The 21790-nt window shown below is 44.5% G+C and overlaps 1 protein-coding gene across 4 annotated transcripts in view; it reads left to right on the top strand.

Moving 5' to 3' along the window:
- Positions 1–21790, top strand: part of WNT9A (Wnt family member 9A) — a 190365-nt gene that overhangs the window by 54474 nt on the left and 114101 nt on the right. For 2 of the 4 annotated variants that reach the window (XM_056518701.1, XM_056518702.1), the window contains exon 2: positions 15506–15631. The exons of the other annotated variants lie outside the window; for them this stretch is intronic. In XM_056518701.1, coding sequence (XP_056374676.1) covers positions 15506–15631 — 126 coding nt within the window. The remainder of the gene's footprint in view (positions 1–15505; positions 15632–21790) is intronic. 4 annotated transcript variants of the gene reach the window in all.

Here is a 21790-nt window from a genome sequence, read left to right as displayed (position 1 = left end):
AGTGCTTCTCACAGCAGAGGGTTTGTTACAATCCTCGATTGTCTTGGTCCTTTGATAATGAGGTCATGTGATGGACAGAAATCCCATAGAAGGTCTGTGTAACCTTCAGTTTACCTGCAGAGGACGCCGGGCCCGGTGGTCACTGGGCCATTAATGATTTACCGGCCCATGAATGGAGATCAGAGGCGCCTCCTCAATGAGCGGCCATTAATCATTAAACGGCGCCACGTGCTTTATCAGGGGCCGATCGAGAGCTCACGGGGCCCCAGTCATCGACAGATCATTACAGGGAGATAAGTGGCCCCTCACCACCCCATTCCCACCATTACCGTCACATGACCGCATCACGTGACCCTGGGGGCATTACTGCATGGAGAGACACACATGTATGTGACCCCCTGGACATCACATGACAATGGGACATTTCTGATGGAGAGACTGCATGGCCTAAAGAAGTGATTCCCAACCAGGGTGCCTCCAGCTGTTGCAAAACTACAGCTCCCAGCATGCCCGGATAGCCAAAGGCTGGAGGCACCCTGGTTGGGAGACACTGGCCTAAAGTATGTGCCCTTCCACTATTGTACTGCATGCCCAGCTCTGCTACACCAGGATTACCAAAGCCGGGCGTGACCAACTACTTACCTGACTACCTCTTGTCTGACTATTGTACAGCCTGCTTGGCAAACCGAACTCTGCTACATCACCATGACTGAACCCTGGCTCGCCTGACCACAACTACTGTACTACATACCCAGCTCTGCTACATCACCATGACTGAACCCTGGCTCGCCTGACCACGACTACTGTACAGCATACCCAGCTCTGCTACATCAACATTATCTAACCCTGGCTCACCTGACTACGACTACTGTACTACATACCCAGCTCTGCTACATCACCATGACTGAACCCTGGCTCACCTGACTACGACTACTGTACTGCGTACCCAACTGTGCTACATCACCATTATCTAACCCTGGTTCACCTGACTACGACTACTGTACAGCATACCCAGCTCTGCTACATCACCATGACTGAACCCTGGCTCACCTGACTACGACTACTGTACTGCGTACCCAGCTCTGCTACATCACCATTATCTAACCCTGGTTCACCTGACTACGACTACTGTACTACATACCCAGCTCTGCTACATCACCATTATCTAACCCTGGCTCGCCTGACCACGACTACTGTACAGCATACCCAGCTCTGCTACATCACCATTATCTAACCCTGGCTCACCTGACTACGACTACTGTACTGCATACCCAGCTCTGCTACATCACCATGACTGAACCCTGGCTCGCCTGACCACGACTACTGTACAGCATACCCAGCTCTGCTACATCACCATTATCTAACCCTGGCTCACCTGACTACGACTACTGTACAGCATACCCAGCTCTGCTACATCACCATGACTGAACCATGGCTCGCCTGACCACGACTACTGTACTGCGTACCAAGCTCTGCTACATCACCATGACTGAACCCTGGCTCACCTGACTACGACTACTGTACTGCATACCCAGCTCTGCTACATCACCATTATCTAACCCTGGCTCACCTGACTACGACTACTGTACAGCATACCCAGCTCTGCTACATCACCATTATCTAACCCTGAATCACCTGACTACCACTACTGTACTACATACCCAGCTCTGCTACATCACTATTATCTAACCCTGGATCAACTGACTACCACTACTGTACTACATACCCAGCTCTGCTACATCACCATTATCTAACCCTGGCTCACCTGACTATGACTACTGTACTGCATACCCAGCTCTGCTACATCACCATTATATAACCCTGGGTCACCAGTACTGTACTACATACCCAGCTCTACTACATCACCATTATCTAACCCTGAATCACCTGACTACCACTACTGTATTACATACCCAGCTCTGCTACATCACTATTATCTAACCCTGGATCAACTGACTACCACTACTGTACTACATACCCAGCTCTGCTACATCACCATTATCTAACCCTGGCTCACCTGACTATGACTACTGTACTGCATACCCAGCTCTGCTACATCACCATTATCTAACCCTGGCTCACCTGACTGTGACTACTGTACTACATACCCAGCTCTGCTACATCACCATTATCTATCCCTGGTTCACCTGACTACGACTACTGTACTACATACCCAGCTCTGCTACATCACCATTATCTAACCCTGGTTCACCAGTACTGTACTACATACCCAGCTCTGCTACATCACCATTATCTAACCCTGGCTCACCTAACTACGACTACTGTACTGCATACCCAGCTCTGCTACATCACCATTATCTAACCCTGGCTCACCTGACTAAGACTACTGTACTACATACCCAGCTCTGCTACATCACCATTATCTAACCCTGGATCACCTGACTACCACTACTGTACTACATACCCAGCTCTACTACATCACCATTATCTAACCCTGGATCACCTGACTACCACTACTGTACAGCATACCCAGCTCTGCTACATCACCATTATCTAACCCTGGTTCACATGACTACTGTACTACATACCCAGCTCTGCTACATCACCATTATCTAACCCTGGTTCACCTGACTACTGTACTACATACCCAGCCCTGCTACATCACCATTATCTAACCCTGGTTCACCTGACTACTGTACTACATACCCAGCTCTGCTACATCACCATTATCTAACCCTGGCTCGCCTGACCACGAATACTGTACAGCATACCCAGCTCTGCTACATCACCATTATCTAACCCTGGATCACCTGACTACGACTACTGTACTACATACCCAGCTCTGCTACATCACCATTATCTAACCCTGGCTCACCTGACTATGACTACTGTACTGCATACCCAGCTCTGCTACATCATCATTATCTAACCCTGGATCACCTGACTACGACTACTGTACTACATACCCAGCTCTGCTACATCACCATTATCTAACCCTGGTTCACCTGACTACCACTACTGTACTACATACCCAGCTCTGCTACATCACCATTATCTAACCCTGGTTCACCTGACTACTGTACTACATACCTAGCTCTGCTACATCACCATTATCTAACCCTGGTTCACCTGACTACTGTACTACATACCCAGCTCTGCTACATCACCATTATCTAACCCTGGTTCACCTGACTACTGTACTACATACCCAGCTCTGCTACATCACCATTATCTAACCCTGGTTCACCTGACTACTGTACTACATACCCAGCTCTGCTACATCACCATTATCTAACCCTGGTTCACCAGTACTGTACTACATACCCAGCTCTGCTACATCACCATTATCTAACCCTGGTTCACCAGTACTGTACTACATACCCAGCTCTGCTACATCACCATTATCTAACCCTGGTTCACCAGTACTGTACTACATACCCAGCTCTGCTACATCACCATTATCTAACCCTGGATCACCTGACTACTGTACTACATACCCAGCTCTGCTACATCACCATTATCCAACCCTGGTTCACCTGACTACTGTACTACATACCCAGCTCTGCTACATCACCATTATCTAACCCTGGTTCACCAGTACTGTACTACATACCCAGCTCTGCTACATCACCATTATCTAACCCTGGATCACCTGACTACTGTACTACATACCCAGCTCTGCTACATCACCATTATCTAACCCTGGTTCACCAGTACTGTACTACATACCCAGCTCTGCTACATCACCATTATCTAACCCTGGTTCACCAGTACTGTACTACATACCCAGCTCTGCTACATCACCATTATCTAACCCTGGTTCACCAGTACTGTACTACATACCCAGCTCTGCTACATCACCATTATCTAACCCTGGATCACCTGACTACTGTACTACATACCCAGCTCTGCTACATCACCATTATCTAACCCTGGTTCACCAGTACTGTACTACATACCCAGCTCTGCTACATCACCATTATCTAACCCTGGTTCACCTGACTACTGTACTACATACCCAGCTCTGCTACATCACCATTATCTAACCCTGGTTCACCAGTACTGTACTACATACCCAGCTCTGCTACATCACCATTATCTAACCCTGGTTCACCAGTACTGTACTACATACCCAGCTCTGCTACATCACCATTATCTAACCCTGGTTCACCAGTACTGTACTACATACCCAGCTCTGCTACATCACCATTATCTAACCCTGGTTCACCTGACTACTGTACTACATACCCAGCTCTGCTACATCACCATTATCTAACCCTGGTTCACCAGTACTGTACTACATACCCAGCTCTGCTACATCACCATTATCTAACCCTGGTTCACCAGTACTGTACTACATACCCAGCTCTGCTACATCACCATTATCTAACCCTGGTTCACCTGACTACTGTACTACATACCCAGCCCTGCTACATCACCATTATCTAACCCTGGTTTACCAGTACTGTACTACATACCCAGCTCTGCTACATCACCATTATCTAACCCTGGTTCACCAGTACTGTACTACATACCCAGCTCTGCTACATCACCATTATCTAACCCTGGTTCACCAGTACTGTACTACATACCCAGCTCTGCTACATCACCATTATCTAACCCTGGATCACCTGAGTACTGTACTACATACCCAGCTCTGCTACATCACCATTATCTAACCCTGGTTCACCAGTACTGTACTACATACCCAGCTCTGCTACATCACCATTATCTAACCCTGGTTCACCTGACTACTGTACTACATACCCAGCTCTGCTACATCACCATTATCTAACCCTGGTTCACCAGTACTGTACTACATACCCAGCTCTGCTACATCACCATTATCTAACCCTGGTTCACCAGTACTGTACTACATACCCAGCTCTGCTACATCACCATTATCTAACCCTGGTTCACCAGTACTGTACTACATACCCAGCTCTGCTACATCACCATTATCTAACCCTGGTTCACCTGACTACTGTACTACATACCCAGCTCTGCTACATCACCATTATCTAACCCTGGTTCACCAGTACTGTACTACATACCCAGCTCTGCTACATCACCATTATCTAACCCTGGTTCACCAGTACTGTACTACATACCCAGCTCTGCTACATCACCATTATCTAACCCTGGTTCACCTGACTACTGTACTACATACCCAGCTCTGCTACATCACCATTATCTAACCCTGGTTCACCAGTACTGTACTACATACCCAGCTCTGCTACATCACCATTATCTAACCCTGGTTCACCAGTACTGTACTACATACCCAGCTCTGCTACATCACCATTATCTAACCCTGGTTCACCTGACTACTGTACTACATACCCAGCTCTGCTACATCACCATTATCTAACCCTGGTTCACCAGTACTGTACTACATACCCAGCTCTGCTACATCACCATTATCTAACCCTGGTTCACCAGTACTGTACTACATACCCAGCTCTGCTACATCACCATTATCTAACCCTGGTTCACCAGTACTGTACTACATACCCAGCTCTGCTACATCACCATTATCTAACCCTGGTTCACCAGTACTGTACTACATACCCAGCTCTGCTACATCACCATTATCTAACCCTGGTTCACCAGTACTGTACTACATACCCAGCTCTGCTACATCACCATTATCTAACCCTGGTTCACCAGTACTGTACTACATACCCAGCTCTGCTACATCACCATTATCTAACCCTGGTTCACCAGTACTGTACTACATACCCAGCTCTGCTACATCACCATTATCTAACCCTGGTTCACCTGACTACTGTACTACATACCCAGCCCTGCTACATCACCATTATCTAACCCTGGTTTACCAGTACTGTACTACATACCCAGCTCTGCTACATCACCATTATCTAACCCTGGTTCACCAGTACTGTACTACATACCCAGCTCTGCTACATCACCATTATCTAACCCTGGTTCACCAGTACTGTACTACATACCCAGCTCTGCTACATCACCATTATCTAACCCTGGATCACCTGAGTACTGTACTACATACCCAGCTCTGCTACATCACCATTATCTAACCCTGGTTCACCAGTACTGTACTACATACCCAGCTCTGCTACATCACCATTATCTAACCCTGGTTCACCTGACTACTGTACTACATACCCAGCTCTGCTACATCACCATTATCTAACCCTGGTTCACCAGTACTGTACTACATACCCAGCTCTGCTACATCACCATTATCTAACCCTGGTTCACCAGTACTGTACTACATACCCAGCTTTGCTACATCACCATTATCTAACCCTGGTTCACCAGTACTGTACTACATACCCAGCTCTGCTACATCACCATTATCTAACCCTGGTTCACCTGACTACTGTACTACATACCCAGCTCTGCTACATCACCATTATCTAACCCTGGTTCACCAGTACTGTACTACATACCCAGCTCTGCTACATCACCATTATCTAACCCTGGTTCACCAGTACTGTACTACATACCCAGCTCTGCTACATCACCATTATCTAACCCTGGTTCACCTGACTACTGTACTACATACCCAGCTCTGCTACATCACCATTATCTAACCCTGGTTCACCAGTACTGTACTACATACCCAGCTCTGCTACATCACCATTATCTAACCCTGGTTCACCAGTACTGTACTACATACCCAGCTCTGCTACATCACCATTATCTAACCCTGGTTCACCTGACTACTGTACTACATACCCAGCTCTGCTACATCACCATTATCTAACCCTGGTTCACCAGTACTGTACTACATACCCAGCTCTGCTACATCACCATTATCTAACCCTGGTTCACCAGTACTGTACTACATACCCAGCTCTGCTACATCACCATTATCTAACCCTGGTTCACCAGTACTGTACTACATACCCAGCTCTGCTACATCACCATTATCTAACCCTGGTTCACCAGTACTGTACTACATACCCAGCTCTGCTACATCACCATTATCTAACCCTGGTTCACCAGTACTGTACTACATACCCAGCTCTGCTACATCACCATTATCTAACCCTGGTTCACCAGTACTGTACTACATACCCAGCTCTGCTACATCACCATTATCTAACCCTGGTTCACCAGTACTGTACTACATACCCAGCTCTGCTATATCACCATTATCTAACCCTGGTTCACCAGTACTGTACTACATACCCAGCTCTGCTACATCACCATTATCTAACCCTGGTTCACCAGTACTGTACTACATACCCAGCTCTGCTACATCACCATTATCTAACCCTGGTTCACCAGTACTGTACTACATACCCAGCTCTGCTACATCACCATTATCTAACCCTGGTTCACCTGACTACTGTACTACATACCCAGCTCTGCTACATCACCATTATCTAACCCTGGTTCACCAGTACTGTACTACATACCCAGCTCTGCTACATCACCATTATCTAACCCTGGTTCACCTGACTACTGTACTACATACCCAGCTCTGCTACATCACCATTATCTAACCCTGGTTCACCAGTACTGTACTACATACCCAGCTCTGCTACATCACCATTATCTAACCCTGGTTCACCAGTACTGTACTACATACCCAGCTCTGCTACATCACCATTATCTAACCCTGGTTCACCAGTACTGTACTACATACCCAGCTCTGCTACATCACCATTATCTAACCCTGGTTCACCAGTACTGTACTACATACCCAGCTCTGCTACATCACCATTATCTAACCCTGGTTCACCAGTACTGTACTACATACCCAGCTCTGCTACATCACCATTATCTAACCCTGGTTCACCAGTACTGTACTACATACCCAGCTCTGCTACATCACCATTATCTAACCCTGGTTCACCTGACTACTGTACTACATACCCAGCTCTGCTACATCACCATTATCTAACCCTGGTTCACCAGTACTGTACTACATACCCAGCTCTGCTACATCACCATTATCTAACCCTGGTTCACCTGACTACTGTACTACATACCCAGCTCTGCTACATCACCATTATCTAACCCTGGTTCACCAGTACTGTACTACATACCCAGCTCTGCTACATCACCATTATCTAACCCTGGTTCACCAGTACTGTACTACATACCCAGCTCTGCTACATCACCATTATCTAACCCTGGTTCACCAGTACTGTACTACATACCCAGCTCTGCTACATCACCATTATCTAACCCTGGTTCACCAGTACTGTACTACATACCCAGCTCTGCTACATCACCATTATCTAACCCTGGTTCACCAGTACTGTACTACATACCCAGCTCTGCTACATCACCATTATCTAACCCTGGTTCACCAGTACTGTACTACATACCCAGCTCTGCTACATCACCATTATCTAACCCTGGTTCACCAGTACTGTTCGGCTGGATTTTCAGCTTTGTAACATTGTAATTCTGCAGCAGTTTGATGGGAGTTGTAGTTTTGCGACTGCTGGAGGACCACAGGTTGGAGACCCCCTCGTCATGTTCCCCATTGCCCCCATAATCGTTGGGATACATTTTCCGGTAAATTCCGGATGCATCTTTATATAACATTGGACGAGGTCGGCGCGGAGCGAGTGTACCACCTGTGTGCGCACCGTCCCACCATGGAATGAGGGAAAGGAGGGGGGATTGGGGGAGGCAGTGTGTGGGGGGGTCAGGGGGGCTCCTCAGGGATTGACCTTGGAAGCATAATGTTTGTGTAACCTCTGGGCGCAGTCACATTGGTCGCTCTGTAGGTTCTGATGATGTCACCGCCGGAGCTGCCAGCGCAGATGGTCCCAGGCTGATACCTCACCCCCCCCCCCCCCCCCGTCACCATTGTCAGGACCCCCCCCCCCCCCCCCAAGTCACTCAGCAGTAAACACACAACAAGCTGCTTATTTTTGGACATTTTTTTTTTTGTAATTTATGGTCATGTTGCAGTGTAATAAGTGCGTAAAAATCCTGCGGCTCCAGAAACAACGACCCCCCCCATCCCCCCAACTGCTGCCGATGGTGGTGTAGATGGTGATTATGGACATGGCGATGGAGATGGCGATGTAGACAATGATGATGGTAGAGTAGATGGCGGTGTAGATGATGATGGTGATGTAGACAATGATGATGGTGGTGGTGTAGATGGTGGTGGTGTAGATGGTGGTGGTGTAGATGGTGGTGGTGTAGATGGTGGTGTAGATGGTGGTGGTGTAGATGGTGGTGGTGTAGATGGTGGTGGTGTAGATGGTGGTGGTGTAGATGGTGGTGGTGTAGATGGTGGTGTAGATGACAATGTAGATGATGATGGTGATGTAGACAATGATGATGGTGGTGTAGACGATGATGATGGTGGTGTAGATGGTGGTGGTGTAGATGGTGGTGGTGTAGATGGTGGTGTAGATGACGATGTAGATGATGATGGTGATGTAGACGATGATGATGGTGGTGTAGATGGTGGTGTAGATGATGATGGTGATGTAGACGATGATGATGGTGGTGTAGATGGTGGTGTAGATGATGATGAAGGTGGTGTAGATGGTGGTGTAGATGGTGATGTAAATGGTGATGTAGATGATGATGGTGGTGGTGTAGATGGCGGTGTAGATGGTGGTGGTGTAGATGGGGGTTATGTAGATGGCGATGTAGACGATGATGATGGTGGTGTAGATGGTGGTTATGTAGATGGTGATGTAGACGATGATGATGGTGGTGTAGATGGTGGTTATGTAGATGGTGGTGTAGATGGTGGTTATGTAGATGGTGGTGTAGATGGTGGTGTAGATGATGATGGTGATGTAGACGATGATGAAGGTGGTGTAGATGGTGGTGTAGATGGTGATGTAAATGGTGATGTAGATGATGATGGTGGTGGTGTAGATGGCGGTGTAGATGGTGGTGGTGTAGATGGTGGTTATGTAGATGGCGATGTAGACGATGATGATGGTGGTGTAGATGGTGGTTATGTAGATGGCGATGTAGACGATGATGATGGTGGTGTAGATGGTGGTTATGTAGATGGTGGTGTAGATGGTGGTTATGTAGATGGTGGTGTTGATGGTGGTTATGTAGATGGTGGTGTAGATGGAGGTGTGGATGGAGATGTGGATGGAGGTGTGGATGGAGATGTAGATGGTGGTGTAGATGGTGGTGTAGATGGTCTATATGTGAACTGAACTTGTTTGGCTTCAGTTTTTGGATGAGTTTAAAGGGTACCTCTCATCAAAAAAACTTTGATATATTACAGATAAATGTATGCAGAATAACTTTACAATTGCATGTTATTGGTGTAGATGGTGGTTATGTAGATGGTGATGTAGACGATGATGATGGTGGTGTAGATGAGGGTGTAGATGAGGGTGAAGATGGCGATGTTGATGTAGACGACGACGATGATGATGGTGATGGAGATGGTGGTGTAGATGGTGGTTATGTGGATGGCGATGTAGACGATGATGATGGTGGTGTAGATGGTGATGTAGATGGCGGTGTAGACGATGATGATGGTGGTGTAGATGGTGGTGGTGTAGATGGTGGTTATGTGGATGGCGATGTAGACGATGATGATGGTGGTGTAGATGGTGGTTATGTAGATGGCGATGTAGACGATGATGATGGTGGTGTAGATGGTGGTTATGTTGATGGTGGTGTTGATGGTGGTTATGTAGATGGTGGTGTAGATGGAGGTGTGGATGGAGATGTGGATGGAGGTGTGGATGGAGATGTAGATGGTGGTGTAGATGGTGGTGTAGATGGTCTATATGTGAACTGAACTTGTTTGGCTTCAGTTTTTGGATGAGTTTAAAGGGTACCTCTCATCAAAAAAACTTTGATATATTACAGATAAATGTATGCAGAATAACTTTACAATTGCATGTTATTGGTGTAGATGGTGGTTATGTAGATGGTGATGTAGACGATGATGATGGTGGTGTAGATGAGGGTGTAGATGAGGGTGAAGATGGCGATGTTGATGTAGACGACGACGATGATGATGGTGATGGTGATGGAGATGGTGGTGTAGATGGTGGTTATGTGGATGGCGATGTAGACGATGATGATGGTGGTGTAGATGGTGATGTAGATGGCGGTGTAGACGATGATGATGGTGGTGTAGATGGTGGTGGTGTAGATGGTGGTTATGTGGATGGCGATGTAGACGATGATGATGGTGGTGTAGATGGTGATGTAGATGGCGATGTAGACGATGATGATGGTGGTGTAGATGGTGGTGGTGTAGATGGTGGTTATGTAGATGGCGATGTAGACAATGATGGTGGTGGTGTAGATGGTGGTGGTGTAGATGGTGGTTATGTAGATGGTGGTGTAGATGGTGGTTATGTAGATGGTGGTGTAGATGGTGGTGTAGATGGTGGTGTAGATGGAGGTGTAGATGGAGGTGTAGATGGAGGTGTAGATGGAGGTGTAGATGATGATGATGATGATGGTGTAGATGGTGGTGGTGGAGATCGTGGTAGTGGTGGAGATGGCGATGTAGACAATGATGATGATGGTGGTGTAGATGGGGGTTATGTAGATGGCGATGTAGACGATGATGATGGTGGTGTAGATGGTGGTGTAGATGGCGGTGTAGATGGGGGTGTAGATGGCGCTGGTGATGTAGACGATGAGGATGGAGGTGTAGATGGAGGTGTAGATGGAGGTGTAGATGGAGGTGTAGATGGAGGTGTAGATGGAGGTGTAGATGGTGGTGTAGATGGTGGTGTAGACGGTGGTGTAGACGGAGGTGTAGATGGAGGTGTAGATGGAGGTGTAGATGGAGGTGTAGATGGTGGTGTAGATGGTGGTGTAGATGGTGGTGTAGATGGTGGTGTAGATGGAGGTGTAGATGGAGGTGATGATGATGATGATGATGATGATGGTGTAGATGGTGGTGGTGGAGATCGTGGTAGTGGTGGAGATGGCGATGTAGACAATGATGATGATGGTGGTGTAGATGGGGGTTATGTAGATGGCGATGTAGACGATGATGATGGTGGTGTAGATGGTGGTGTAGATGGCGGTGTAGATGGGGGTGTAGATGGCGCTGGTGATGTAGACGATGAGGATGGAGGTGTAGATGGAGGTGTAGACGGAGGTGTAGACGGAGGTGTAGACGGAGGTGTAGACGGAGGTGTAGATGGTGGTGTAGATGGAGATGTGGATGGTGGTGTAGATGGTGGTGTAGATGGTTGTGTAGATGGAGGCGTAGATGGTGGTGTAGATGGTGGTGTAGATGGTGGTGTAGATGGTGGTGTAGATGGTGGTGTAGACGGTGGTGTAGACGGTGGTGTAGACGGTGGTGTAGACGGTGGTGTAGACGGTGGTGTAGACGGTGGTGTAGACGGTGGTGTAGATGGTGGTGTCGATTGTGGTGTAGGTGGAGGTGTAGATGGTTATTAAAAAATCTGCTTCTTTCTATTTAATTTCCCACTTTGAAGAAATGACCACTAGGGGTCTCCCTACCAGTCCTGGCAGCAAGCATTTCAGACTCATGCTGGAGTCCTAAACACTACGAGCTGCCAGTATGCTTTGTTCACAGCCTGTTTGGCTGTGAACAAAGCAGGCTGGCAGCTATGAGTGTTTAGGACTCCAGCATGAGTCAGAAATGCTGACAGGACTGATCGGGAAAAATACAATAGAAAGAAGCATATTGTTCATTAACCTGTTATTGGAAAGTTATTCAACATTCATTAATCTAAAATATATCAAAAGTTTATTTGATGAGAGGTCCCCTTTAAGGAAAATGGAGAAGAGGACACAGAGGGCCAATATTACTGCATATATCTATGGAAGAGCAGCACAGGGCCCCCTGGGGCCAAATCTGATGAGCTCCACAACCCTGCCCCCCCCCCACCCCCCGTACACTGCTCTCCAGGATCCACCATTATTTCTGCTTTTATATTGAGTCATTAACAATTATGTAACTAGTGATGACCGTGAGTGATGTCATACAGGGGGCGGGGCTGTGATCACATGTCATTATATTCCTATTATATTATATCAGTGATGTCATACAGGAGGCGGGGCTGTAATCGCATGTCATTATATTACTATTATGTTATATCAGTGATGTCATACAGGAGGCGGGTCTGTAATCACATGTCATTATATTACTATCATTATATCAGTGATGTCATACAGGAGGCGGGGCTGGGATCACATGTCATTGTATTACTATTATATTATATCAATGATGTCATACAGGGGCCGGGGCTGTGATCTCATGTCATTATATTATATCAGTGATGTCATACAGGAGGCGGGGCTGTGATCACATGTCATTATATTACTATTATGTATTATTAGTGATGTCATACAGGAGGCGGGGCAGTAATCACATGTCATTATATTACTATCATATTATATCAGTGATGTCCTACAGGAGGCGGGGCTGTGATCACATGTCATTATATTACTATTATATTATATCAGTGATGTCATACAGGGGGCGGGGCTGTGATCACATGTCATTATATTACTATTATATTATATCAGTGATGTCATACAGGGGGCGGGGCTGTGATCACATGTAATTATATTACTATTATATCAGTGATGTCATACAGGGGGCGGGCTGTGATCACATGTCATTATATTACTATTATATTATATCAGTGATGTCATACAGGGGCGGGGCTGTGATCACATGTCATTATATTACTATTATATTATATCAGTGATGTCATACAGGGGCGGGGCTGTGATCACATGTCATTATATTACTATTATATTATATCAGTGATGTCATACAGGGGCCGGGGCTGTGATCACATGTCATTATATTACTATTATATTATATCAGTGATGTCATACAGGGGGTGGGGCTGTGATCACATGTCATTATATTACTATTATATTATATCAGTGATGTCATACAGGGGCGGGGCTGTGATCACATGTCATTATATTACTATTATATTATATCAGTGATGTCATACAGGGGCCGGGGCTGTGATCACATGTCATTATATTACTATTATATTATATCAGTGATGTCATACAGGGGGTGGGGCTGTGATCACATGTCATTATATTATATCAGTGATGTCATACAGGGGGTGGGGCTGTGATCACATGTCATTATATTACTATTATATTATATCAGTGATGTCATACAGGGGGTGGGGCTGTGATCACATGTCATTATATTACTATTATATTATATCAGTGATGTCATACAGGTGGCGGGGCTGTGATCACATGTCATTATATTACTATTATATTATATCAGTGATGTCATACAGGGGGCGGGGCTGTGATCACATGTCATTATATTATTACTATTATATTATATCAGTGATGTCATACAGGGGGCGGGGCTGTGATCACATGTCATTATATTACTATTAAATTATATCAGTGATGTCATACAGGGGGCGGGGCTGTGATCACATGTCATTATATTACTATTATATTATATCAGTGATGTCATACAGGAGGCGGGGCTGTAATCACATGTCATCATATTACTATAATGTTATATCAGTGATGTCATACAGGGGGCGGGCTGTGATCACATGTCATTATATTACTATAATATATCAGTGATGTCATACAGGGGGCAGGGCTGTAGTCACATGTCATTATATTGCTATATCAGTGATGTCATACAGGGGGCGGGGCTGTGATCACATTTCATTATATTACTATTATATTATATCAGTGATGTCATACAGAGGGCGGGGCTGTGGTCACATTTCATTATATTACTATTATATTATATCAGTGATGTCATACAGGGGGCGGGGCTGTGATCACTTGTCATTATATTACTATTATATTTGTGATGTCATACAGGGGGCGGGGCTGTGATCACTTATCATTATTTTACTATTATATTTGTGATGTCATACAGGGGGCAGGGCTGTGATCACTTGTCATATTACTATTATATTTGTGATGTCATACAGGAGGCGGGTCTGTGATCACATGTCATTATATTTCTATTATATTATATCAGTGATGTCATACAGGGGGCGGGGCTGTGGTCACATGCCATTATATTACTATTATATCAGTGATGTCATACAGGGGTCGGGTCTGTGATCACATGTCACTATATTATATCAGTGATGTCATACAGGGGGCAGGGCTGTGATCACATGTCACTATATTATATCAGTGATATCATACAGGGGGCAGGGCTGGGATCACATGTCACTATATTATATCAGTGATGTCATACAGGGGGCAGGGCTGGGATCACATGTCACTATATTATATCAGTGATGTCATACAGGGGGCTGGGCTGTGATCACATGTCACTATATTATATCAGTGATGTCATACAGGGGGCGGGGCTGTGATCACATGTCACTATATTATATCAGTGATGTCGTACAGGGGGTGGGGCTGTGATCACATGTCACTATATTATATCAGTGATGTCATACAGGGGCGGGGCTGTGATCACATGTCATTATATTATATCAGTGATGTCATACAAGGCTGTAGTTTTCCCCATTACACCAGTCTGGGGGTAGTTCTCCCTGTGTCTTGTAGTGCACCGACACCTTATATGGTCGCTTATAAAGGGCATTCCCCTGACCATATTTTACATGCCCCCCAGAAATCCAGCCCCTAAGCCCCTACGTGTCCACCCAAGATTGTCTCCATCGGGGCAGAAAATTGGGCAGAGTCTGCACCCATTCCAGTCTGCGGAGGGAACGCCGCGCCATGGACGATACAGCCGACCGTGAGTAATCTGATGATTTTCTGCACTTTTTGTAAAACAGGCGGAAAATAATATGAGAAGACAGAAAATAGAAAATAGAAAAAGGATATTACACTCAAAAATTAAGACAGTCTGACCGGCAACTTTATCTTTATTGTATATTGTCCATTGTAAAACCCACCTGCATGTCAGTATGTGGTCATTAGGGGGCGTCATGTTCATATAATGCAAGGTCACTTGAGTACTACTATGTAACATTGTCCAAAATATATATATAGATGGTGCCTGTGTACAGCATATAGATGGGGCCTGTGTACAGTATATAGATGAGGCATGTGTACAGTATATAGATGGGGCCTGTGTACAGTATATAGATGAGGCATGTGTACAGTATATAGATGGGGCCTGTGTACAGCATATAGATGGGGCCTGTGTACAGTATATAGATGGTGCCTGTGTAAAGTATATAGATGGGGCCTGTATATAGATGGTGCCTGTATACAGTATATAGATGGGGCCTGTATACAGTATATAGATGGGGCCTGTATATAGATGGTGCATGTGTACAGTATATAGATGGGGCCTGTATACAGTATATAGATGGGGCCTGTATATAGATGGTGCCTGTATACAGTATATAGATTTGGCCTGTAAATAGATGGTGCCTGTATACAGTATGTAGATGGTGCCAGTATATAGATGGGGCCTGTATACAGTATATAAATGGTGCGTACAGTATATAGATGGTGCCTGTATACAGTATATAAATGGGGCCTGTATACAGTGTATAGATGGTGCCTGTATATAGATGGTGCCTGAATATAGATGGTGCCTGTGTACAGTATATAGATGATGCCTGTATATAGATGGTGCCTGTATATAGATGGTGCCTGTGTACAGTATATAGATGATGCCTGTATATAGATGGTGCCTGTATATAGATGGGGCCTGTGTACAGAATATAGATTGTGCCTGTATACAGTATATAAATGGTGCCTGTGTACAGTATATAGATGATGCCTGTATATAGATGGTGCCTGTATATAGATGGTGCCTATATACAGTATATAGATGGGGCCTGTGTACAGTGTATAGATGGTGCCTGTATACAGTATATAGATGGGGCATGTGTATAGATGGGGCCTGTGTACAGTGTGTATATATATATATATATATATATATATATATATAGTGCCTGTATACAGTATATAGATGGTGCCAGTATATATATGGGGCCTGTGTACAGTATATAGATGGTGCCAGTATATAGATGGTGCCTGTGTACAGTATATAGATGGGGCCTGTATACAGTATATAGATGGGGCATGTGTATAGATGGGGCCTGTGTACAGTGTGTATATATATATATATATATATATATATATATATATATATATAGTGCCTGTATACAGTATATAGATGGTGCCAGTATATATATGGGGCCTGTGTACAGTATATAGATGGTGCCAGTATATAGATGGTGCCTGTGTACAGTATATAGATGGTGCCTGTGTACAGTGTATAGATGGTGCCTGTGTACAGTGTATAGATGGTGCCTGTGTACAGTGTATAGATGGTGCCTGTGTACAGTGTATAGATGGTGCCTGTATACAGTGTATAGATGATGCCTGTGTACAGTATATAGATGGTGCCTGTGTACAGTGTATAGATGATGCCTGTGTACAGTGTATAGATGGTGCCTGTGTACAGTGTATAGATGGTGCCTGTGTACAGTGTATAGATGGTGCCTGTGTACAGTGTATAGATGGTGCCTGTATACAGTATATAGATGGGGCCTGTGTACAGTATATAGATGGGGCCTGTGTACAGTATATAGATGGTGCCTGTATACAGTATATAGATGATGCCTGTGTACAGTATATAGATGGGGCCTGTATATAGATGGTGCCTGTATACAGTATATAGATGGGGCCTGTATATAGATGGTGCCTGTATACAGTATATAGATGGGGCCTGTGTATAGAATATAGATGATGCCTGTGTACAGTATATAAATGGTGCCTGTATATAGATGGTGCCTGTATACAGTATATAGATGGGGCCTGTATATAGATGGGGCCTGTGTATAGTATATAGATGGGGCCTGTGTACAGTATATAGATGGGGCCTGTGTACAGTATATAGATGGTGCCAGTATATAGATGGGGCCTGTGTACAGTATATAGATGATGCCTGTGTACAGTATATAGATGATGCCTGTGTACAGTATATAGATGGGGCCTGTGTACAGTATATAGATGGTGCCTGTATACAGTATATAGATGATGCCTGTGTACAGTATATAGATGGGGCCTGTATATAGATGGTGCCTGTATACAGTATATAGATGGGGCCTGTATATAGATGGTGCCTGTATACAGTATATAGATGGGGCCTGTGTATAGAATATAGATGATGCCTGTATACAGTATATAGATGGTGCCTGTGTACAGTATATAAATGGTGCCTGTATATAGATGCTGCCTGTATACAGTATATAGATGGGGCCTGTATATAGATGGGGCCTGTGTATAGTATATAGATGGGGCCTGTGTACAGTATATAGATGGGGCCTGTGTACAGTATATAGATGGTGCCTGTGTACAGTATATAGATGGTGCCTGTGTACAGTATATAAATGGTGCCTGTGTACAGTATATAGATGGGGCCTGTGGGCCTGTGTACAGAATATAGATTGTGCCTGTATACAGTATATAGATGGGGCCTGTGTACAGTATATAGATGATGCCTGTGTACAGTATATAGATGGTGCCAGTATATAAATGGGGCCTGTGTACAGTATATAGATGATGCCTGTATACAGTATATAGATGGTGCCTGTATATAGATGGTGCCTGTATACAGTATATAGATGGGGCCTGTATATAGATGGTGCCTGTATACAGTATATAGATGGGGCCTGTGTATAGAATATAGATGGTGCCTGTGTACAGTATATAAATGGTGCCAGTATATAGATGGGGTCTGTGTACAGTATATAGATGGGGCCTGTGTACAGTATATAGATGATGCCTGTGTACAGTATATAGATGGTGCCAGTATATAGATGGGGCCTGTGTACAGTATATAGATGATGCCTGTGTACAGTATATAGATGGTGCCTGTGTACAGTATATAAATGGTGCCTGTGTACAGTATATAGATGGGGCCTGTGGGCCTGTGTACAGAATATAGATTGTGCCTGTATACAGTATATAGATGGGGCCTGTGTACAGTATATAGATGATGCCTGTGTACAGTATATAGATGGTGCCAGTATATAAATGGGGCCTGTGTACAGTATATAGATGATGCCTGTATACAGTATATAGATGGTGCCTGTATATAGATGGTGCCTGTATACAGTATATAGATGGGGCCTGTATATAGATGGTGCCTGTATACAGTATATAGATGGGGCCTGTGTATAGAATATAGATGGTGCCTGTATACAGTATATAGATGGGGCCTGTGTATAGAATATAGATGGTGCCTGTGTACAGTATATAAATGGTGCCAGTATATAGATGGGGTCTGTGTACAGTATATAGATGGGGCCTGTGTACAGTATATAGATGATGCCTGTGTACAGTATATAGATGGTGCCAGTATATAGATGGGGCCTGTGTACAGTATATAGATGATGCCTGTGTACAGTATATAGATGGTGCCTGTGTACAGAATATAGATTGTGCCTGTATACAGTATATAGATGGGGCCTGTGTACAGTATATAGATGATGCCTGTGTACAGTATATAGATGGTGCCAGTATATAGATGGGGCCTGTGTACAGTATATAGATGATGCCTGTGTACAGTATATAGATGGTGCCTGTGTACAGTATATAGATGGGGCCTGTGGGCCTGTGTACAGAATAAAGATTGTGCCTGTATACAGTATATAGATGGGGCCTGTGTACAGTATATAGATGATGCCTGTGTACAGTATATATAGATGGTGCCTGTGTACAGAATATAGATTGTGCCTGTATACAGTATATAGATGGGGCCTGTGTACAGAATATAGATTGTGCCTGTATACAGTATATAGATGGGGCCTGTGTACAGTATATAGATGATGCCTGTGTACAGTATATATAGATGGTGCCTGTGTACAGAATATAGATTGTGCCTGTATATAGATGGTGCCTGTATACAGTATATAGATGGGGCCTGTGTACAGAATATAGATTGTGCCTGTATACAGTATATAGATGATGCCTGTATATGGATGGTGCCTGTGTACAGTATATAAATGGTGCCAGTATATAGATGGGGCCTGCGTACAGAATATAGATGATGCCTGTATACAGTATATAGATGGTGCCTGGGTACAGTATATAGATGGGGCCTGTATATAGATGGTGTCTGTATACAGTATATAGATGGTGCCTGGGTACAGTATATAGATGATGCCTGTATACAGTATATAGATGGGGCCTGTGTACAGTATATAGATGATGCCTGTGTACAGTATATAAATGGTGCCTGTGTACAGTATATAGATGGGGCCTGTGTACAGAATATAGATTGTGCCTGTATACAGTATATAGATGATGCCTGTATATGGATGGTGCCTGTGTACAGTATATAAATGGTGCCAGTATATAGATGGGGCCTGTGTACAGTATATAGATGATGCCTGTATACAGTATATAGATGGTGCCTGGGTACAGTATATAGATGGGGCCTGTATATAGATGGTGCCTGTATACAGTATATAGATGGGGCCTGTATACAGTATATAGATGGTGCCTGGGTACAGTATATAGATGGGGCCTGTATATAGATGGTGCCTGTATACAGTATATAGATGGGGCCTGTATATAGATGGTGCCTGTATACAGTATATAGATGGGGCCTGTATACAGAATATAGATGATGCCTGTGTACAGTATATAGATGGGGCCTGTGCACAGTACAGTGGGGCAAAAAGTATTTAGTCAGCCCCCAATTGTACTCGTTCTCCCCCTTATAAAGATGAGGCTGTAATTATCATCATAGGTTATAACCTCAACTATGAGACAGAATGAGAAAAATCCATAAAATCACATTGTCTGATTATTAACGAATTTATCTGCAAATTATGGTGGAAAATAAGTATTTGGTCAATAAGAAAAGTTCATCTCAATACTTTGTTATATCCCCTTTGTTGACAATGACAGAGGTCACATGTTTTCTGCCTTCACAAGGTTCTCACACACTGTTGGTAATGACAGAGGTCACATGATTTCTGTCTTCACAAGGTTCTCACACACTGTTGGCAATGACAGAGGTCACATGTTTTCTGCCTTCACAAGGTTCTCACACACTGTTGGTAATGACAGAGGTCACATGTTTTCTGTCTTCACAAGGTTCTCACACACTGTTGGCAATGACAGAGGTCACATGTTTTCTGTCTTCACAAGGTTCTCACACACTGTTGGCAATGACAGAGGTCACATGTTTTCTGCCTTCACAAGGTTCTCACACACTGTTGGTAATGACAGAGGTCACATGATTTCTGTCTTCACAAGGTTCTCACACACTGTTGGTAATGACAGAGGTCACATGATTTCTGTCTTCACAAGGTTCTCACACACTGTTGGTAATGACAGAGGTCACATGATTTCTGTCTTCACAAGGTTCTCACACACTGTTGGTAATGACAGAGGTCACATGATTTCTGTCTTCACAAGGTTCTCACACACTGTTGGTAATGACAGAGGTCACATGATTTCTGTCTTCACAAGGTTCTCACACACTGTTGGTAATGACAGAGGTCACATGTTTTCTGTCTTCACAAGGTTCTCACACACTGTTGGTAATGACAGAGGTCACATGTTTTCTGCCTTCACAAGGTTCTCACACACTGTTGGTAATGACAGAGGTCACATGTTTTCTGCCTTCACAAGGTTCTCACACACTGTTGGCAATGACAGAGGTCACATGTTTTCTGCCTTCACAAGGTTCTCACACACTGTTGGTAATGACAGAGGTCACATGTTTTCTGCCTTCACAAGGTTCTCACACACTGTTGGTAATGACAGAGGTCACATGATTTCTGTCTTCACAAGGTTCTCACACACTGTTGCTGGTATTTTGGCCCATTCCTCCATGCAGATCTCCTCTAGAGCAGTGATGTTTTGGGGCTGTCGCTGAGCAACACGGACTTTCAATTCCTTCCAAAGGTTTTCTATG

Source organism: Hyla sarda, chromosome 5 (genome assembly GCF_029499605.1).
Source record: "Hyla sarda isolate aHylSar1 chromosome 5, aHylSar1.hap1, whole genome shotgun sequence".
Lineage (NCBI taxonomy): Eukaryota > Metazoa > Chordata > Amphibia > Anura > Hylidae > Hyla > Hyla sarda.
The sequence above is the reverse complement of the archived record's forward strand: the minus strand, read 5'-3'. Positions and strand labels throughout refer to the sequence as shown.